General features: G+C 38.8%; 1 protein-coding gene across 5 annotated transcripts in view; it reads right to left on the reverse strand.

Annotated features, from left to right (window-relative positions):
• DCLK1 (doublecortin like kinase 1) overlaps window positions 1-19,807 on the reverse strand; it is a 229,351-nt gene that overhangs the window by 23,236 nt on the left and 186,308 nt on the right. For 4 of the 5 annotated variants that reach the window (XM_040055301.1, XM_040055302.2, XM_040055305.2 and 1 more), the window contains 7 exons: window positions 18,618-18,726; window positions 13,710-13,767; window positions 12,870-12,989; window positions 7,603-7,749; window positions 1,752-1,885; window positions 963-1,040; window positions 210-306 (listed from right to left, as the gene is read on the reverse strand). In XM_040055301.1, the coding sequence (XP_039911235.1) occupies window positions 210-306; window positions 963-1,040; window positions 1,752-1,885; window positions 7,603-7,749; window positions 12,870-12,989; window positions 13,710-13,767; window positions 18,618-18,726 (743 nt within the window). Of the gene's footprint in view, window positions 1-209; window positions 307-962; window positions 1,041-1,751; window positions 1,886-7,602; window positions 7,750-12,869; window positions 12,990-13,709; window positions 13,768-18,617; window positions 18,727-19,807 lie in introns of those variants that run through there. The other variant, XM_040055307.2, reaches the window with a different exon arrangement.

A 19,807-nucleotide genomic window follows, 5' to 3' on the forward strand; every position in this document is an offset into this window, starting at 1 on the left:
CATTTCAGAATGGGGTCCATTTCAGAACCACCTGGACTCTGAGAGACAGTAACCAAAGGAAACATAATTGGTGACCCAGAGGAATTTACAGGTATAGCAGGAGATGTATGAGACATGTCAAATATAACACTGTGAGAGGACAACATGCATTAGGTATTCCGACCGGAAATAATGTTGTAGAAGAAAATACCATCTACTATAAAACTCACCTTTGCAGAGTCAGAAACGTTGTCCCAATATGGAGATGGAAAATCCATCTGTCCCATCAAAATCTGATCAAAAAGCACTTCTTGGTCGTCTCCACTTCTGTAAAGTAAAAAACCAAAGAAAACCAACAACAAAACCCAAAGAGGAATTATTTTCAGATGTGGTTTCAATGGACTTAAAATTGCTTCTAATTGCTCATGCCTTACTATGCTTTTGGAAGCTGTTGATTGCCCCAAACATGCAGCCATGGGTGTTAATGGTGAGATCATAAAACACAGTGCATTTGGTACACTCTTTCTTTCAGCTTGTCTTTAGGATTGTCCACAACTTTGCAATTTCTTTCAGGGGATAAAATATCTGACATGTCCTTATTAACTGGCTCACATTTTAATCACCTTTTACCAACCACAAAATAAAGCTTTACCACAAAACCATCAAGGCATTTTGTCCATGAAAGAAGATGGCTATTTCACAGTGTATTTAAAACTTCAGGTAAAGGCACGCAGAACCTGTAATGAAGGCTCTTGTTTTGCAACGCAATGAAGTTTAAACTACAATAAACAAACATGAGACAGAGATTTTACTGTAAAATCACAGACATTTATGGGGCTTGAGCAGAACACTATGCAGAGCACAGAAAAAAACATCAAACCCTATGAGCAGAGAACTTCTACCAGTGGGAATATCTGCTTAATGTGAAAGGAGCACAGGGAGCAATTCACATAACAAGGATGGTTGAATAGATCAGTCCATACCCACGGAATGGAGGAAAACCACAGAGCAGAATGTAAGTAATCACACCCGCTGCCCAGATGTCCACCTTCAAGCCATATCTAGAAGTGTGAGAGACGTGGTTAGAGACATCCAATTCTTACAGACTACAGTGCAAGAACAAAGGAAACATGTTCAGAATCATTAATAATTTCTTATAAATTCCCATCTGAACTTTGTCTACCTACCAATCCTCATTCTGCTATCAAATACCTTATTTACATCTTAAAATTACATTAGATAAGAATGTGTGAGCACACAGAAGATATTGGGCTGTATTCTTCAGTTAGTTAACTAATTCAAGTTGAGTTAACTTGAGTTAGTGATGCCTGTCACCAACATGAAGTCTGCAAAGGTGACACATGCTGCTCAAGCCAGCAGGCATTTACGCTGTGGAACAAATCAGAAGAGGACAGTGTGTGATAATGAAATAGAATTAAGTGAATAGTGTTTGGCAGTCTCTAGAGAACAGAATTACTTCCATAGTATCTGCAAATGGCTAGTTAGTAACTCAGTGTTAAGCTGAAAATTTGAGGCCAAGAACTGTCAGAGGTTGATGGCTATAACTCCAAAGTCAACCTGTTTGAACTGGTTTGGGTAAGATAGCCTCCAGAGGTCCCTTCCACGTGAATTGTTCTATGAGCCATGATGCTATGTCATAGCCAACCAAAGGCAGCATAAAAATCTTAATTGCAAGAACTCCAGTCTGGCACATTGGCAAGGATGTGCTCCGCTAAGTACACATCAATGTGTCACCACTACAAGGGATTTACCCAGTTTCAGCGATGATTTCTGGAGCTACATATGTTGGGGTCCCACAGACAGTATATAGAGGTCCATCCACAATTGTTGCTAGGCCAAAGTCTCCCAACTTCAGGGACTTGCTTCCATCTTGGTGTTCATAAACCTAAATCAGGAGGAAAATTGAAAGCTTTACCACAAAACTATCAAGGCAACTACTATAATCACTTGCTAACTGCCTGAAATATTCCTTCTTACTCACAGATTTTTTTTGTCCTCACCTTTAACATATTTCCCTGCATGCTTTGAAAATTCACAGACAGTTTGGACAACTTCCCTCGCATACAGTCAGGATGATGGGAAAGACTTATCTCGCTACCTGTCCAACAAAAGATGTACCACTTGCTGGGGTGCTAAAGCCCAGAAGCGAATGTGTGACCTTCCAACAATGGCTTTCCTACGTCAACACCCTACCAAATTCACAGTGTAGGGGGGCTGAGTTTATTCATTTTACTTGCAGAGAGCTTAAAGGTTTGCACAGGAACTTCAGCTACTGAAATAATACAAAAGTGACTGTACTGACGGCAGTTCCAAGCACTTCTCTGTGTGCTGAAGCCAGAAGACACAAACCCGGCTGGAGTATTTCACCTAGAAATACTGTCCTCTCCTTGGATGACTCTTACCCACCAAGGAGTGTCTTACTGGCATGGTAGTGTCGTGATCAATGGGACATAAGCAGTTAGGGCTGCAAATGGGTATACAGGAAAATCCTGTCTTAAAACCTGGTCTTCACAGAAGCTGCATGATCTTTCACAGGATTTTATGGGTGCAAAGGGAGATTAAGATGTAGTCACATGAAAAAAATAAGCTAGAAACATCAGTAAAAAATACATAATTTTAAAAGATGGCTCAGAGCAAAAGAACAGCCCCAAACCTGCAAACACAGAAAACTAATGTCCTAGGGTGACTTTATGATGTTGTATTGTATCCCCCACCATCTGCTTATGCCAGATATTGAGTTCTATGCTTTTAAGACTAGATCCAATAGAAATATTTAAAATAAAAAAATACAAAAATGTATCTAAATTTAACACTAGACTGCAAGTCGAGGTGCTGGTTTGAGTTCTTGCTTCCCATTTTGGAATCTTTTCTACAACAGCACCTTAAAAAATGGAAACAGTCTACAGGAGGCTTTCTTTTAATATATATGCCCCACTTTATTATTTTGCAAGCCAAACCAAAGCTCTATGCAGTCTGATCACTACTAGTGAAGCCATGTAAACAATTTCCAGCAAAACTGTGCAAATATAGTACGTATCATACTTCCTAATAAAAACCAAAATAATCCTTTATATACATATCTTGACCAGCTACTCCTACTTCCAAAATCACATTTATCCAGAACTGTTTTAAGAAGAAAATCCTCGATTTTTTTCTTATAAAAAACCAGTAAATTCTACATTGGACTCTTGAAGAGTTAGTTTGGATCAAAAATAAATTCTTGAAGTCTCTCATCACAGTTTCCTACAGATATGCTATAGCTCACAGTAATGTTATATTATACAGCCCCCATCCCCCAGTTTCTTGTTTGTTAATGTTAGTCATGTCTAGAGAGAAAACCCCTCTCTGTCCTGAATCCCTGCTTACCAGGTGATACAGCCACAAGCAGACATTCAGAATACACAAAATTTCTTCTCCTCTCCTTATGTTATGTTTAAGAATTCAACTGGATCTTTAAGAGCACCAGCAATCTATAATGGATTCACATTTCTCTTCTACTAAGCCAGAAAAAAGTTATGTTTATAGAAAAGCACTGGGAAAAAAAAGCAATTACGGTTTTATTCAAAACACAGATTGTTAAATACATCTGGTTCCTGAAACTAAAGAAAGTGCTCTCTGAAATGGTAATAATAAATCTAATTTCAACAACAGTTTTAATTAAAATCTAGAGACTAGGGCTTTAAATATTCACTTGCTGAAATATGTAAAGTGTGCACTTAGACATCAAGAGCTGAATCTGGCCTAATTAGTATTTCATATTCTATTTCACGCAGTTATTTTTTTACATAGCCCTCTCTGAGCTGTGCTAATCTAGCAAACATTCGTAACTTCTTTCCTTCAACAGAACACACCTTTTGTGACTCATCCATACTAGAAATTAATTACAGAAGAGGTTTGTTTTGAAATATTTACCAGTGCAGAAGGTTTGGTGCAGTGTATTTTTTAGTATTCTGCTTCATCTGTTTTGAGGAATTACTTTGCTTAGAAAACTACTTCAGCTGACTTGTAAAAATGAAGAAAGTAACTTTTCCTCATCATCTTATAACTCCATATAAAAAAAAGCCCATTGTGAAGCTGTGGTATGTTACTTGCCAGTCAAGGAATGGGAAAGATAATTTAATGCTCATGTTATTCAGAATAAATGCTATATATGTTCCTGCATTTAAATACTGAAGGGCAATTAAAGAAATGGGGATTAGTGCAAATTGCCCACTACGTAGTGCTTTCACTGTTTTAACTAAGCTATAAAACTGTGTAATTGTACTACCCTAATTGAATGCAGCCACACATAATTGTACGCCACCATATGTATCCTATTAGTACAAAGACTGTCAGTATTTTCTAAGCTGCTCTTGTGATCAGTGCAGATGGCAACAGTCAGAGGAGTTGTTCTCCAGGGTTTATTATATGGCTATAAAGACATCCCATGACTTGACAAAATAAACGTTCTAAATAGCAACAATTAGGAAAAATGTTCCAATTAAAACATGGAAGACTCCCTAGAGAATAAAAACCCAAAAATGCTAACACATCACAGGTATTCAGCACACCCTAAACTCTTGGACAGTTGACCGTTATGTGGACCTTATGCCCTGAGGATAATATGGAATATTTAAGTAGTTAAAAAATAATGGGTACTGCACACAGGATAGGTTCACACACACAAGGGTTTATTAGCAAGATCTAGAGCTGTTCTCACACATCAGCTCGAAGCCTGAAAGTTATTTTCAGGAAGAAGGAAAAATGAAAAGACACAAAAGAGGAGTTGAAAGGAAAGGCTCTACCAGGAGCCAGTAAGAGATGAAATAAAGCAGCTCCAGGTGAACATCCCCTTCTCATCTCCTTCTCCAGAGCAGCATGTTCCCCTTCACTCCCCATGTTTTCCTGTAGCAACTCTACAGCCTTGCTCATTCTCCCTGTTGTCTTCTTCCTGCCAATGAGGTTGTTCAGCCTCAGGACATGCTTCTCAAAACCTAAAGTTACAATCGATGAGTAGGAAAAGGTGGGGGAGAAAGGGCTGATTCTCACACTAGTGGCCAAGAGAACCAGTTATAACAACACAACCAGGGTTTGCATGTGCAACACTGTGACAGTAGCAGAGGGAAAGCCACAGCACAAGAACAACAAGGGAAAAATACCGCCATGACCACTTAGGTGAAGGGTGAAAGAGTTCCAAGGAAAAGAGTAGGCTACAGAAGGCAAGTAGAAGGTATTTAGCAAAAGAAATGCTGAGACCCGTGTGGCAATTTTCAAGTGTTTTATAAATGCCATGAAAATAACACTAGCTGCAATTTTGTGACATAAGGAACCACACATCCCATTCGACAGCTAAGATAAAAGCAGTAAGGTTCAGAGACACTGAGGCCGCAGGAAGCCAATGTCAGAACTAGGGTCAGAGCTCAGGTAAGGCTGGTTCCAAAGTACTCTGCCAAAGCAGCACTCGTTTCTTTCAAGGACCTGATAACCTTAGAGAATTAATGCAATTTGTGAATCAAATGCTGGCTTTTGAGAATCAGGATGCTGCAAGAGATTAAATAATACATCCTTACAGCTCAATCTCAAAATCAATGCACAACAATGGAAAAGTCACTCAGAAATAACTCAGCTACAGTGTGAACAATGTGATCATTCCCAGTAGTGGGAAATTACCAGTAAATCTGAGGAGGCAAATCTAATCCATGCCCTGCTGCCCTCACCCCCTGCTCACCTCTTTTCCCCCAGAATTTTAACTCTGACAACAGAGTTTAGGCATTTACAGACAAGTCAAAATAGCAGCAGAGCAAGACTTGTCCCAGACCAAGACCCTCTGTCGGGGGCTCCTTTTCAGGAGTTTAAATTCCCCAGCATTCAGGTGGTTTTAGAGTCCTGGCCCTCTGCAAAGCTCTGTGCCAAACGCAGGAAAAGACGGAGTCTTCAAGGTTACATGCTTCGTTTATTAGTTCTTATCTTACAATTTTCTCAGTGTCCGAAAGATGTTTGCCGCGGCTCGGACATCTGGTGACTCCCCCTGTCACTGGGCTGTCCTTATATTTTATACTAATTGCTACGTATTCTTTATTTACTATTTATTACCAATGTCTATCACTATTACTAAAAAGGTCATCTTTACTCTGACCCAATCCTCACTACTTTGTGCCAACGTCACTGCAGAAATGGAGTGAGGGAACAAGAAGGAAGAAGAAAGAGACAACGCCCTAAATTCTCCATCTTGCCCCATTCACTTCAATGCCAAGAATCCCAAACTCACTGTTTTTTCACCCTGTGATATACTAAACTACTATTTTTACACTCTTGTGGCCTGCAATGCTTCCTGCAGTGCAAGAAGCCTTTCCCATGGACTGAAATCAAATCCAGTGTCTCTCTGAGCTCTGGGTTCTGGGCTCTGGGCTGGGGTCCCAGACCCCCCTGCCAGGTCCCTGACCCTCCAGAGCAACCAAAAGAATGCCCTGGACTCCAACACCCTCCTTCACACTCCAGGAGCAGCATTAAGGACTCCTGGCATGGGATTGCTACAACATCTGCATGCAGCCACCAATCAACACCAGCACCAGAAATTAAAATGGAGCTAAAGGGCCAAGAAAAGTGTATCATTAGCATCTAGTGAAACTTCTACCCCGTGTTGTTTGCAGCAGTTTCTGGAAAATGAGGGCAGGTTACTTCCTCACCCAGAACCTGCCACTAGAGGAACTTCAACTCTAAAAATCCCACTGCCTGGAAGTTAAATAATATCTGCTGGAGTCAACTTTCCCATAAAACCTCTTCACTGTCAAGCGGGACTAAATGCATTAAGTCATGGCTGAGAGCACACAGCTGAGAGAACTAGTATTCTATTCTATGATCATTGTTTTATGGTTGCAGAATATGTGGAGAATTGGGACATCTTGATATTGGAACATGTCAGCAAATTTGTGAAAACTCAGAACAGTGAAATAATTAGGAGAAGCTAATTTCTCAGAATAAATAGAACTATGTGGAGGATGCAACTGCTGCATTCAAGTGTTCAAAATTCTCAGAAGAAAGACTAATTGCCAGGGTATGCCTTTCACTGTCTTCAGTGGATAAGACTCATACAGATTTAAGTCAGAAAAAAAAAAAGATTTAGATGGTCTGTTTTGGAAAGTGCTTTAATAAAAAGTGCTATAGGATTATTTGAGAGATGCAGTAGGGGAAGGACAATGAAGTCTCTTCCTGGCTCTGCTCTGATTGTGACTTGATTAGGGCACAGCATTTACATGCACCATACTTGCAAAACTAAATTATTTAGGCAGTGACAGAAGTACAGAATAGTCTGCTGATGATAGAACACTTTTATTTATGAGAGGCTTGAAATTATCCTGCAGTTTACTATAAGTTTACTTCTAGTGATCCCAGGAATAACTGTTGTGTCCCACGGAACAGTCTAGACATACCCCCTTATGTTACTGTAGCTCCTGTGACAGCTGTTATTCTTAGGAGAGCTTCACAATGCAAATGTTAAAATTAAAAGATCAGTGACTTAAAAGACTGAAATAAACTTGGCAGGCATGTGGAAGGAGGAAGAGCAGACCTCTTCTCACACACTCCCAAGTTATCAGCAATACTGAAAGATGAATCTTCACTTACCAGTAGATTCTCTGGCTTGATATCCCTGTGGACAATGTTCAGGCTGTGAAGATATTTGATGGCACTGGCCAGATTGTAAAGCATCCCACTTGCATCCCGCTCCGTGTACTTGTTGGTGGAAGTAATAGCATCAAAAAGATCTCCTCCCTGTAGCAAAATTACCATGGGATATGAGCAACACTGCTTGTGAAAAGACTGAAAAATTTAGGGAAGATCGAGGAACATTTTTAGAGAAGGAGAAGGAGGAGGGGAAGGGAGAAGCACATTTTCCTTGCAGCTATAAACTATGGGTACTGTGATGGCATCCCCTGTAATGGCAGGTAAACAGATCAATAACTCAGAACCATTTGGCATGGCTGAGTTGGTCAGTCAAGAGACTGGAGTTTCTACTGCAAACCATTCCCACCTGCTGCTGCTTTTGTAACATGTCCAGTGCTTGCCAACTCTGTGTGTTCAGAGCCTGCTACAAATTCCTGGCAAGAATACATACTTGCCTGTCACGATGCCATTTACCAACCCTTGGCACTCTTCATAATGATCACGAACAGATTGACATCAAACTTTTGCCCAGTGCCTAACTGAACCCCAGAAAGATGAAAGAACTCTGAGTAAAATTCAGAACTCAAAGTTACCCGTCCTCACTGCAATCGTATTTTAAAACTTTTTTTCCATCTCAGAAAGCTTTGAAACTTGGATTTTGGAAACAACTTTCTCTATGCAAGATGTGAAGATTTTGGTAGTGTGATGCCTCTTGTAGTTAATACTGAAGAACTTTACAGCATGTATGTCAGGCAATCATACTGGGAGACACAGGTGACAGCTTGTGCCATTTCCAGCTCATCATGCAGCCTAACTCAGCTAAAAGCTGCTGTCAGTGAAAAAAACACAAGAAGACAAGAGAGAAAAAAGGAAAGAAAAGAAGGAAAACAAAGTGGAAGTCCTCAAAGTTGAAATGATCTTCACAAGCATCAGAGGCAGCCACGACTGTATTCCCAGAGGTGAGCTGGCAAGTGGGGAGAAGGAACATGCAAGTGCTCGGACAAAGATGGAAAAGCAATTTTAAAGATGAGCTTAAGAAAGGAGCTTGACAGATTGGAAGAAAAACCAGTGATCCTTTGAGAGATTCTACTCAGGGGTACTGAGCCTTTGGCCAAAATCAAAGCAACATCAGAAAGAAAACACAATCCAACAAGGAAAAAAAAAAAAAAGAAACCCTCTGCAAAAACAATGCAAAAATTCCCTGCTTCAGTCAAAACATCAAGGAAAAAAATCACGGAGGACTGCATTTAAAAGAAAAAGAAAATGTTTTCTGAAGGGAACAGAGGAATCCCAGCTTTGCCAGCTCTCATAGTTTTATCAACAGCTTCAAGACATTTTCTGTTTTTTTTAAGGCTCAAATCCAGAGTGAAAACATTTTCCACTTTCCAGGGAAAGCAGGAGGGGGGGAAAGAAAAAAAAATTTTTTTTCCAGGAATCATGGTTACAGAGAAAAGGGTAGGAAAAGAGGACCACCAAAGACTCAAACCTGATAAAACAGACTTTACTTGTCATAAAAATACAAACAAACTATTAAAATTTTTGCATTGTTGAGGTGCTGATGAAATATGCCAGGGCAAGCTTATTCCCACTGTAGATGCAAAATCCCAGCTCTGTGGAAATTGCTTACAGCCAACCATTGTCAAATCTGGACCACATTGAACTTCTTGCCCTGGCTGGTGACTGTTCAAGACACATCAAGATACATAGTGTAAAGGAAAGGGAAGAACAAAAGGCCAAGCTAAACCAGATAGAGGATTAGAGAGAAAAAGGCCAAATATTTGGCAAAAGTACAATACCATGTACTTCATGGCATTATCTGATCCCTAAGTATTAGATATCAGCATGTGGCAAAGTATGTGAGATAAATAATCTATCTTTCCTAAGCTCCTTCCTGTGAAACCCCTGTACCATCTGCTTTTTAACATGAGGCAGTGGATTAGACAGATCTTTGGTCTTATCTAATATGTTCCAGATGCTCAGAAGAAGTGTCAATAACATCAGCAAAGCATCTGCCTCCAAACAAAGAAAATAGTCCAAGCTGAGATATGAGGAGCACGAATGAAAAAAGCTGAGCCTTAAAAACAGAAGTAAAAACTTTGGCTTGAAGTCAAAAGAAAAGGAAAAAATGTTCATGTACAGGGAAAACATAAGCTCAGAAAAATATAGAGGCTGCAGAGCAATTTAACAGACAGTCAAGCCAATGTGAAGCAGAATAATTTTCTCCATTTATGCATCTACTGTTGTCGGTAAAAATTCTTACCAGGTATCCTGCTAAGAAAACAGAGCATATATTTAGTCTGCAGGATTCTCTGCAGTTAAAAGAGAGGTGATATCCTGGAAAGAGTTAATAGAGCTGACAGCTATATCAGGCAGAATTGTTTTCAGACTTTCCTCTCCCCAAAGAGCACTTTAACCTGCAAGGTTCTGCTAAGCCGATTCACACAGCAGGTTGCTATCATTTATTCAGGCACCAGGGGTGAGTTCAGGATGACATTTCAGTCTTAAATGCCCTGTTCTGGAGTGAAACAGGATCAGCAACATCTGAATGCAGTTTTTATCATCTGTGCACACGAGGAAGTGTACTTGGAACTACAGTAACCAATTATTTATTTATTACCTTGTTATGTAAATGATATGATCTCTCTTTTTCTTCTGCAAAAGTGAAATCATATCCTGGAGCAGTAAAGGAAACTCAGCAATAAATCTTGCTTCTTAAATTGGCCAAACCCCTGTTAGGTTTGAATAACAATTTTGTTTCGCTGTGTAAAAAGGCAATGTGCCAGAAACCAGGTCTTTGCTTCCTTTTACAAGCACCACTTGCAATGTGTTTATATTTGTATTTATGAAGTGCTTTTTCTTACACTTTACAAAGCAATGAATGGCCTATCTGCCATGAGGTGAGGGTGGGATTTGCAGCAATCACTTATGTCAAACATGTTACTGCCAATTAATGCAGGGTGGTATTAACTGAAACCGGGCTCTGCACTATCAAGCCTTTTCTCCTTGCCTCTCTTTCCTGCCTGTGAGTTTAAATCAAAGTCAGGTCTTCAAAAGTCAGTCAATAACACATGGTTAATCAATTCTAACAGTGCGTGCTATGAAATGGTAATAGTCAGCAATTGGTGAATTAACAACTAATGTCTTTCCAGAAATGCCTTCCCTAGCGCTCAGAAAGTGCAACAAGGCTTTTCTTCCAACTATACATTAAGGAATAGATGTTTGCTTCAGAGAAACAGAGTTGACTTCCCTGAATCAGGGTATTTCTTCTACATTTCTTCTATTATTCTACATAAAAGTAAAGGCTATTAGATCAGTGTTCTCTAGAATGTGAGAAGTACAGAGATTCCTATAGAGCCCTTCCATAATATAGCTAAAAGGATATGTGCAGCAATCTTAAGGAGTAAAGAAGAAAGAGCACAAGAAAACAGATTTCACCAAAAAGCAAATACAACAGATGCATTTTTTAAATATATATCTTTTAGGCTAGTTATTTTCTATGAGTTTTTTGTCCCCTCCTCTCTCATTTAGCTGAGTAGGACTTCAATTAAAAATCCATTGGACACCACAGTTTACACATTTTTCAATCATGAATAGCACAGCAGGTTTCACCCATAAAAACAGCTCTCTGCTTACATCTTGGCAGGTTAGACAGGGCACAGCTTTTAGTTCTTAGCACACCTCATGGGGCCAAGATGAAGGATTTGTCAATGCAGGCTAAAGCTGTGGCAACATGTGATTACAGTGCTGTGCAAGGGAATTGAGGTACCTTTGAACAAGCTCTCGCAGACACTGAAGAAATCCGACAGTAGCATGGATCTCATAGTGAGCTCGGTCAGAGTAGAATGGAGCGGTAATTATGATTAAAATAGTGTTAGATGGCTAATGGTATCTGATCTCAAGCTGTGCTACTCCATATTGCACGCCTAAGAGTGAGGGAGGGCTGTGATTTTCAAGGGAGTAGGGAAATTATTCTGGGACTGGTTACATGAAAGGATTCATGGCATGTAAGAGTGCCAGTATTTTTCTTTTGTTTTAGGATTTAACTTTTTCATTAGAGAAAATATGTCAGCTCTCTGCTACCAGCATCTCCCAGTGTGCTTCCTCAGAGCTTGGAGGAGAGCTTGGAGTTAGGGGCACCATAAGCTCCATAGCACTACTCAAGCCAAATAGGGCACCTGCCAGGAGCAAACCTACGAGGACAATGTTGCCATCTCCTAAGATGTGGGGCACGGCCAGAGCTCATAGACAACAAAACTTTCCCAGACTGCCTCGAGGACAGGGAAAATCTGTGGGCATCCACCCATGAGCCACACAGAGCCTTCCAGCTGTGGACTGGGAACATGGCTTGTGTCACTCGTGCTGCCACAGAACATGGGGGATAATTGGACAAACCGAGAAAACCTTCTCATTCTACTGGAACAAACTCCAAAACCTTCTCATTATACCTTCTCTGGTATTCCAGACCAGAGATTGAGAGGGTATTTAAGAAACATTGGAACCTGGGATTGCCCTATTTAACATCCCAATGAGGTGCCGACATCAAGAGCACCCTCTAACCTCCACCTTCAACCAGAGCAAAGCAGATTAACAATCCTATTTGCCAAAATGCCCTTTCTCTAAGTCACTGTGAAGAAATCAATAGGGTCCAAAATATAAATTACTGCATTTGCAAATTTACTTTTTAGAATAGAACCATGCTTTAAATAGTAGGCTTTTTTTATTTTTCACTCTCCCCTTCCTTCAGCTTAAATGTAGATTGCTATCCAGGAGTCAAGTTTGACACTGTGTTAACATACTAATAATGTTTAGATTTAACATAAATTAATAAAAACTAATGAAACCCTTTCGCCTTTTTGTATTTTGAAGGCTGGTATTTATGGGTATTTGGACTGGGTATATTTTCAATTCACATCAAGGCAGATTATAACTTTTTCACAAGTCTTCCTTTCAGGAAGCAAACAAAACTGGTGATACACAAAGTACTGTCAACAAAACACTTCCAAGTGTGGCTTACAGGAAGTTAGACAAATATTTGCAATATTTGAAAGCTAATTAAAAAAACAATCTGACAGTGGGTTACACATCTTTCAGTAGGATGCTAGACCACTTTCAGAGACCCCTTCTGTTCTACATTATTCTGTGATCCCATGTTTTTTAGTAAGCCCAAGTAGGAATGGGATTTTTCAATATGGTTGATACAAAAAGCAGCTTGACTCCAAAGCACTCACCTTTACAAGTTCCATGACAAGGTACAACTCAGTTGGCATGTCCATCTCCTCGATCAGAAGTACAATATTGGGATGCTTGACTCGTCTTAAAATAGATACCTCATTCTGGATCATGTGTTCCTGACACACAAAAAAAATCCTCAATGAATATGGGTTAGTGTGGAAAAAATCACAGTGGAAAAAGCAGAGAGAATTGGGAGCTGCAAGGATTCTCTGGGGGTTTTGAAAAAACTAACAGATATTGCCTCCAGCAATAGAGAAGGAACATATCTAGAAACATCAAAGTGGTGACTGAAAGAAGAGAGAGTAAAACACAGAAAAAGAAATGGAGGAAAATATATGCTTCTGATGCAGAGAAAAATGAAAGCTTTTTAAATTTTCTCTGATGCAGAATCTTTAGATTTAACCACATGATAGCATCTTCTCACAGAACCTTTTGTTACCGATTTTAAAAGCTAACAGTCACTGGGTATAAAATTGACATTATTTTATTAACCTATGCCTTACACACAGTGACCAGTGTTGTTACAATTATCTGTATTATTTTCTGCTTTCTAAAACACCTAGAATTATGAAAATTAGAGGACATAATTACACGGGTAAGGAGAAAGGAGTCATGCACAACCAACAAACTGGAGAATCTTCACACAGGTCCAGAACAGCACAACAGCCTTTTCTCCTGAAATTCCACGAGTCTCCAGAGGGTAGGCAAAGACTTCAACAAAGAGATTCTAACACTTGTCAAGAAGGACAAATACCAGCAGCTTCTCAAAATGATCTCTCATTAAACATTACTTGGGGAAAAAAAAAAATCTTTTAGTCTCTTTTTTTTGTACTTACTTTTCCTCTACATTTACTTTTCTTGATTATTTTCAGAGCATACTCTCTACCAGTTGATCTAAGGAAAGAGAAAAAAAAAATTGTATGTTCAGTCACATTGAGTATTTGTCTCAATTGAGTTTATATTTGTTATGCGACCACAAGAAGTGTAGTGACAAGTTCTAGTAAAATATTTGGGATTTTTAGGAAACAAAGCTTAGATTTGACTAGTATTGTGAATTTGAGCCAAAGTTATTAAATATACATACGTGCCTGGGAAAAAGACATAAAACTTTTTTTTTTTTTTTTTTTTTTTTTTTTTTTTTTTTAATGAAAGCATTTCAGCATTTAAAAAAAATTGCTTGACTTTTTCTTTCATTTTGTAATGGGAATAGTTATTACTTTTTCATTTTTATGTAAAAATACCATACAGTGTTCACAGGTTCAATCATTTTAAAAACAAAGAATGTTTTGTTTACTATTTTACAAAACTACAACCAACAAAAAAACTTCTTACTTAAAATGGAATGTCATTTGTTTGCATATCTGCAGTCACAAATGCTATAATAAATAGGTCAATCCTTGGAATAATTTTTTATGTATTCAGTAATTATAGGATATTTAGCAGAGTTAAATCTGCTGGCTTTTAGCTAGAATGTGGAAGGTTCTGGAGACAGTAAGAGAAATTAGTTCAGGATGCAAGCACATTTCCTTTTAACTACTGTGTTGTTCTGAATCTTTATCACTACCATATATATGTAGTTATCTATTATCTAGAATGCTAACACAGAAAAATTAGCTTGTAGACAAGTAACAGTATCAACTTCCATTTCATAATTAAGTTACAAAAGCAAAAGATGGCTGTAAGGATGAAAACAAGAAGCTCTGTTTACATGCCCCAGTTTCACTATCAGATTAAATGGAAAATGGATAATTTAAAAAAAAAAACAAAAAAAAAAAACACTTACTGAAATATTTGATTTTGTAATATGAACCTAAACAGGTTAAAAATTACCTTGCCTACAGGTCAAAAATTAAGAAAAACAAACAAACAAAACCTTTCAAGAATACAGGGTCATTTTTTTTATTCTTCATTTCATAAAACACAATAGTTAAACTGATACATTAAACTGATACAGAGTACATTCAACAGAGACATTAATGTGCCTAAGAGTGTGTTCAGTCTGTCAAACTGGATGGGCAAAATGATTGACACACTAAAAGCACTGTATCTGGAAAACAACTGGGCATTTTCATTGCCATATAAAAAGATGGAGAACTCCTCTGGCAATGATGCACCACTAGTTTTTAATTTAAGGAAAAATGGGTAACTCAGTAAAAAGCAAAAATACCACCAAAATATTAATTCTGTTTATGTTCCCAGGCAAGTGCTAGAACTGTCTCTATTAGGACATCCATTAAAAGAAGTCACACAGGATACGGAGGTTTCTGTATTGGGGGGAAAAACTAAAATTACAGCATATCTGTTCAAGTTTTATGCAAACAAAAGTTAAAAACTTCTCCTCTGCACTCCCCCACACAAGGGTTTAATGGTACAGCCCCCCAAAATGGGCTGCACTCCATGTGGGGCGCCCCTTTCCAGGGCTGCACTTCAGTGGCTACAGTCCAAGCTCCCCTGTGAGGGGACAGGAAGAGATTTGGACACTATTTTTGGGACTAGAAGGAGGAGATTGAACAAGAAATAGTAGAAATTAAGATATCTGGGGTCCAAACTCAGACAAAATATAGCCTCTTTCAATAGCAGTCTCTTTCAAGCTGCTTGGTTGCCCTAGGAATGCTTCCTTTCTGTCATGAGAAAGGAAATTGATGGTTTTTGTTGGCCATGGGAGACGCCATGTACTCCAAGACACTAGGAAATCTGAGCTAGTGAGGAAATGTCAGAATTTGAAAGTATCTGAAAGTTGAAAATGAACGCATATAAAAACACCGCAGGACAAATTGTGCAAACGATGGAGTAGATATGTAACAAGCAGATGACAACTCTGACTGCTCTTTGTTTTGGTAAAAAGAAAATTAAAGCTAAGATAATGTAAATCCTTTCCCCTGAAAAGCTGCAGAACCACAGGCTGTCAGCAGCACTGCAATTTACACACAACCAAAAAATATGCATGGCCATGTCAGAAAGTCACTGTGAAACAGGCATCTTACCTCTTACCTACTGCCCACTCCAAACAATAAAAAGGGACCACAAAAAGAAGGCAACATGTTATGGCTGGACAAGAGTCTGGACTCACTGCACTACCACAGAGTTAGATCTCTAGCTTGTAACAGGGCTTAGTGCCATGTTCCCTGGCTCTTTTAAAGTTCAGAGTGATTTAGACTGCACTGGAGAGACAAAAATCTATCTTTGTTGTATTTGTGCATGCATTAAATGTGTTTAAGAGTGTGTGCTTGTGCACTCATAGATGCTCAAAATGGGATTTCGAAGTCCTCATGAGAAAATTTTGGAGTTGGTTTTTGGTTTCTATTTGGACTGTTCATTGTCAGAGGAAGACACCCATGAATGTATTAAAGCGCTTACAAACCTGTATTAACCAGTGCTCACAGACTGATCTCACAGCTATGGAGGAACATCCATGTGACCAGTGAATTTGAGTCGAAAGACTCAATCCTATTTGTTTAACACCTTATTCCTTTGAAGTCTAATGCACACAGGAACTGTATTTCACAAGAAAATAGAAAAGTCCTCTGTCCCAAGTATCACCCCATCAATCCTGGCTCTGCAAATGATGGACATATCAGACTTTGAAGTGAGGTGCTTAAAAAGGCTTAAAAATACCAAAAAGAGCACTTTTGAAGGAGTTTCACAGGTACTGGTTTAATTTACCCTCTGAGTCTTTAATTTCTCCTTCCACACTTGTGATGGCAAGAGTATACTGCTTTAGAAGTGGACACTAACAGAAATAATTCCACTTTAATTTTCAAGATCTCCCAAAGTAGTAGCTCTCTGACAGAAATGGGATAGATAGAATAGTGTATCTCAGAGACCACAATATATCTGGGAATATATATATCTGGGAATAGCTGGGTCATCATGCTCTTTGAGTACATTAGACACACCATGTTACTGGATTCTTTTAGGACCAGTGGGATAAAGAGGACGGAAACACTTTTCATTCAAGCTCTCAAGGATTTTCTAATGAGATTTTTTTTTTATGTGTGATGGGACCTATATTTAATTTTGTTTATGTATTTTCTCTCCTTTTGGGAAAGAATTGTGACATGCACACTAGCACATTTGTACTGTCTCAGCACAAATCACATTTTCTGCTGAATGAGATTATTAAAACCACAACTTTTCCTCATTTTAGCTTTTAATCTGCTTTTCCCAGACACTATTCACTTCACCTTAAGCTGCCTTTTTCTCTTTTCTTAGTTATGTGTTTTCACCTATTTCTTTCATCAGTCATGCCCTTCCATATGGCTTTACAGTGCTTGCTTTCTTTCATACTGTTTTGCTTTTCTTCCTTTAGGTTTCCGTACAGTTTAGTGTTCAGACCCTAAGGTTTGATCTGAACAGCTTCTACCCTCTGGATGACCACCTCCACCGAGAACTCACTCTGGAAGAACACTAAAGGCCTCACCAGAGCTTTGGCCAAGTTCCACAAGCACACTGTCAGCTGATACAAAATTCACTCTTACCCTTTTCCCCAACAGCTGTCTTCATGATCTCCAAGTTACACTTTTGGATGCAGAGGTGGACCTGTGTTTTTCCAAGGAGACTAGTCTAAAACCAGCCAAGCTAATTTATCATTGTCTGTCAGGAGATTTAATCTCACTCTCCAGGGTTTGTATCACATTCTTACAGGCTAAAGAGCAGTTTTTTTCTTTAGCCCAAAGGTGAGGTTATAGTCTTCTGTAAGAGTCTCCTCTCCAGGATATGGTAATAGGGGATAGAAAACTTAACTGATGAAATTTCATTCTCAAACCTTAATATCTCTATTGTTCTCTTTTTTGGATGTCTCAAGTGCCAGCAGCTTTTCGCTTTGCTTTGCACTGCTGCTATCTAACATGAGCAATCCTATAGTGGTTTCACATACAGGTGAAATACCTTCTGTCTTTTATACCCCATAGTCTCTTATTTTTAACAATAACACCAAAAGACAACCATGGTTCTGTTTAGAGCATTTCTGCTTGGTTTCCTATTTTTTTACACTCTCAAGGTTGGGTAGATCCAGTTCAAGCCCAAACAGATTCAGAACCAGACACATGAACTAGTCAACCTGGACATTTTCAGCAACACTGACACTGGAAGTGACTTGTGACTTCTCTAATCTGGAGCAGACATCTAAAATCAACGACTGCTTTAACCTCTTATCAGTAAAGGTCACTGAAGAAGTTAGATTTTGGTGTCGGCAGTGAAGCTCATAAAGTTGGAAGGAGAAAATATAATGGCACAAAGCAGGCAAGTGGGAGTTAGACGTCCATTAAATTAAAAATAAATATGGAAGAGACTACACCTCAGTGTCAGATAGCAGAATAGATGAATCCAAAATTACCTCTTTGTGCTGACCATTGCCACTACACCCCAAACAGAGAACTTCCTGACATCTTTACAGAGTGCTCCTACATGTGAAATGTTCCACTGGTCTAATGTAAAAGGAGAATTGCAAGAACATACTGCAAGAAAAGATGTTATTTCAGTGCAGCAAGAAAGATTTAACACAAAGAACTGGTAAAATCATGCAAAGTGCATCAGAAAAAACCCGTATGAACCCCACAAAGAATTAAATTCATAGACTGCCCCTTGAACTCACTCTCTTTTTGAGAGGACATTAGTTTTTCCATCTGGCATTGAGACATTGCCGTATTACATTTCTGTATTCTACAAATGAAGATATGATCTGGAAAAAAGCATGACATTAATGATTCTTTTTTTTGCAATAATAAGCACGTTGTCCTCCTCACCTTTCTATACACTCCTTCACAATAGCAAAATTTCCGTCTCCTATAGTCCTTCCAACTTTATATCGCTCTGCTATCGATGCTGGAACCTGGAAACCTTCCTCCAACACTTCTGAAAGAATCATTAGTACATTTTTATTGTTAGTGAAGGAAACACAGATGTTGCACATAACATGCATTTTAAGCCCACAGTTTAGGAGCCTGGAAACCATTCAGTCAATATCTCACTTACTGTACAGTGAAACCATGCTGCTGACATTGTATATACTCAACAGGTTTCATGCAGATACAATAATGAAAAATAAGACTTCTGGGGGCTCAAACATACCACCATTTGAGTGTTATATAGTTGCCATTGCAATATGCCCCCAAGACAAAACCAAAATTGTATTTTTTTAATTACGAAAAGGCCTCTGTGATCTGCACAAGCGCAGACCAGCCTCCAAAAAGGGCTGGAACTCCTTGACACAGCATGATTAAATATATGTACCAAAGAAGTCCAACACTCAAGCACTTATTTTATTACATCCTGTAAACTGAGACATCCATAAAACTCCTCATGTGCTAAGTGCTAGTTCTGCCCATCCCCCAATATTAAATATTTAGTTTTTAAACAAATGTTCTCAATAATACTACCTCTCATGCAACCTGGGCACCAGATGTTTAGGTAAAATTGCATTACAGTGTCTAAGCATACGAGAAGCTTGTAGTTTAATGTGTTTTAGCGCTCATTCCTATATTATTTTTAAATGTTATTTGAAACAGCATTACAAATACCTAGCATGCCTCTAAAATCTGACTGTAAACTGCAGCTGATACAAACTACTATATAAATACTGTAATGTTTAAAAAAAAAAAAAAGAGCCTCTTAGAAATGTGATTTGTGTTTACACTCTTTAAGACAGTACATTTAACTGTGCATTTCTCTGTCCCTTGTTTCAGTTTAGTATTAAAAGTGAATGCTAGGACACAGGGGGGCTGGGGTTTGTCTGAATTCACCGACAGCACGAAGAGTTATTCTCCAGCAGGAGCACAGATACACACACGCGTACGTAGATGTGCATGTGAGCCGGCAGTGTTCGAGCAGACCCCATCCCTTAGCCAACTTTCTCAAAGCCTTAGTGTTGTAATGCATTGATTGGGGAAGGCTACACCTTAGCATGGAGTAAGACTATGCATTTCTGAGTAAAGAC

The sequence above is a fragment of the Hirundo rustica genome, chromosome 2 (genome assembly GCF_015227805.2).
Source record: "Hirundo rustica isolate bHirRus1 chromosome 2, bHirRus1.pri.v3, whole genome shotgun sequence".
Lineage (NCBI taxonomy): Eukaryota > Metazoa > Chordata > Aves > Passeriformes > Hirundinidae > Hirundo > Hirundo rustica.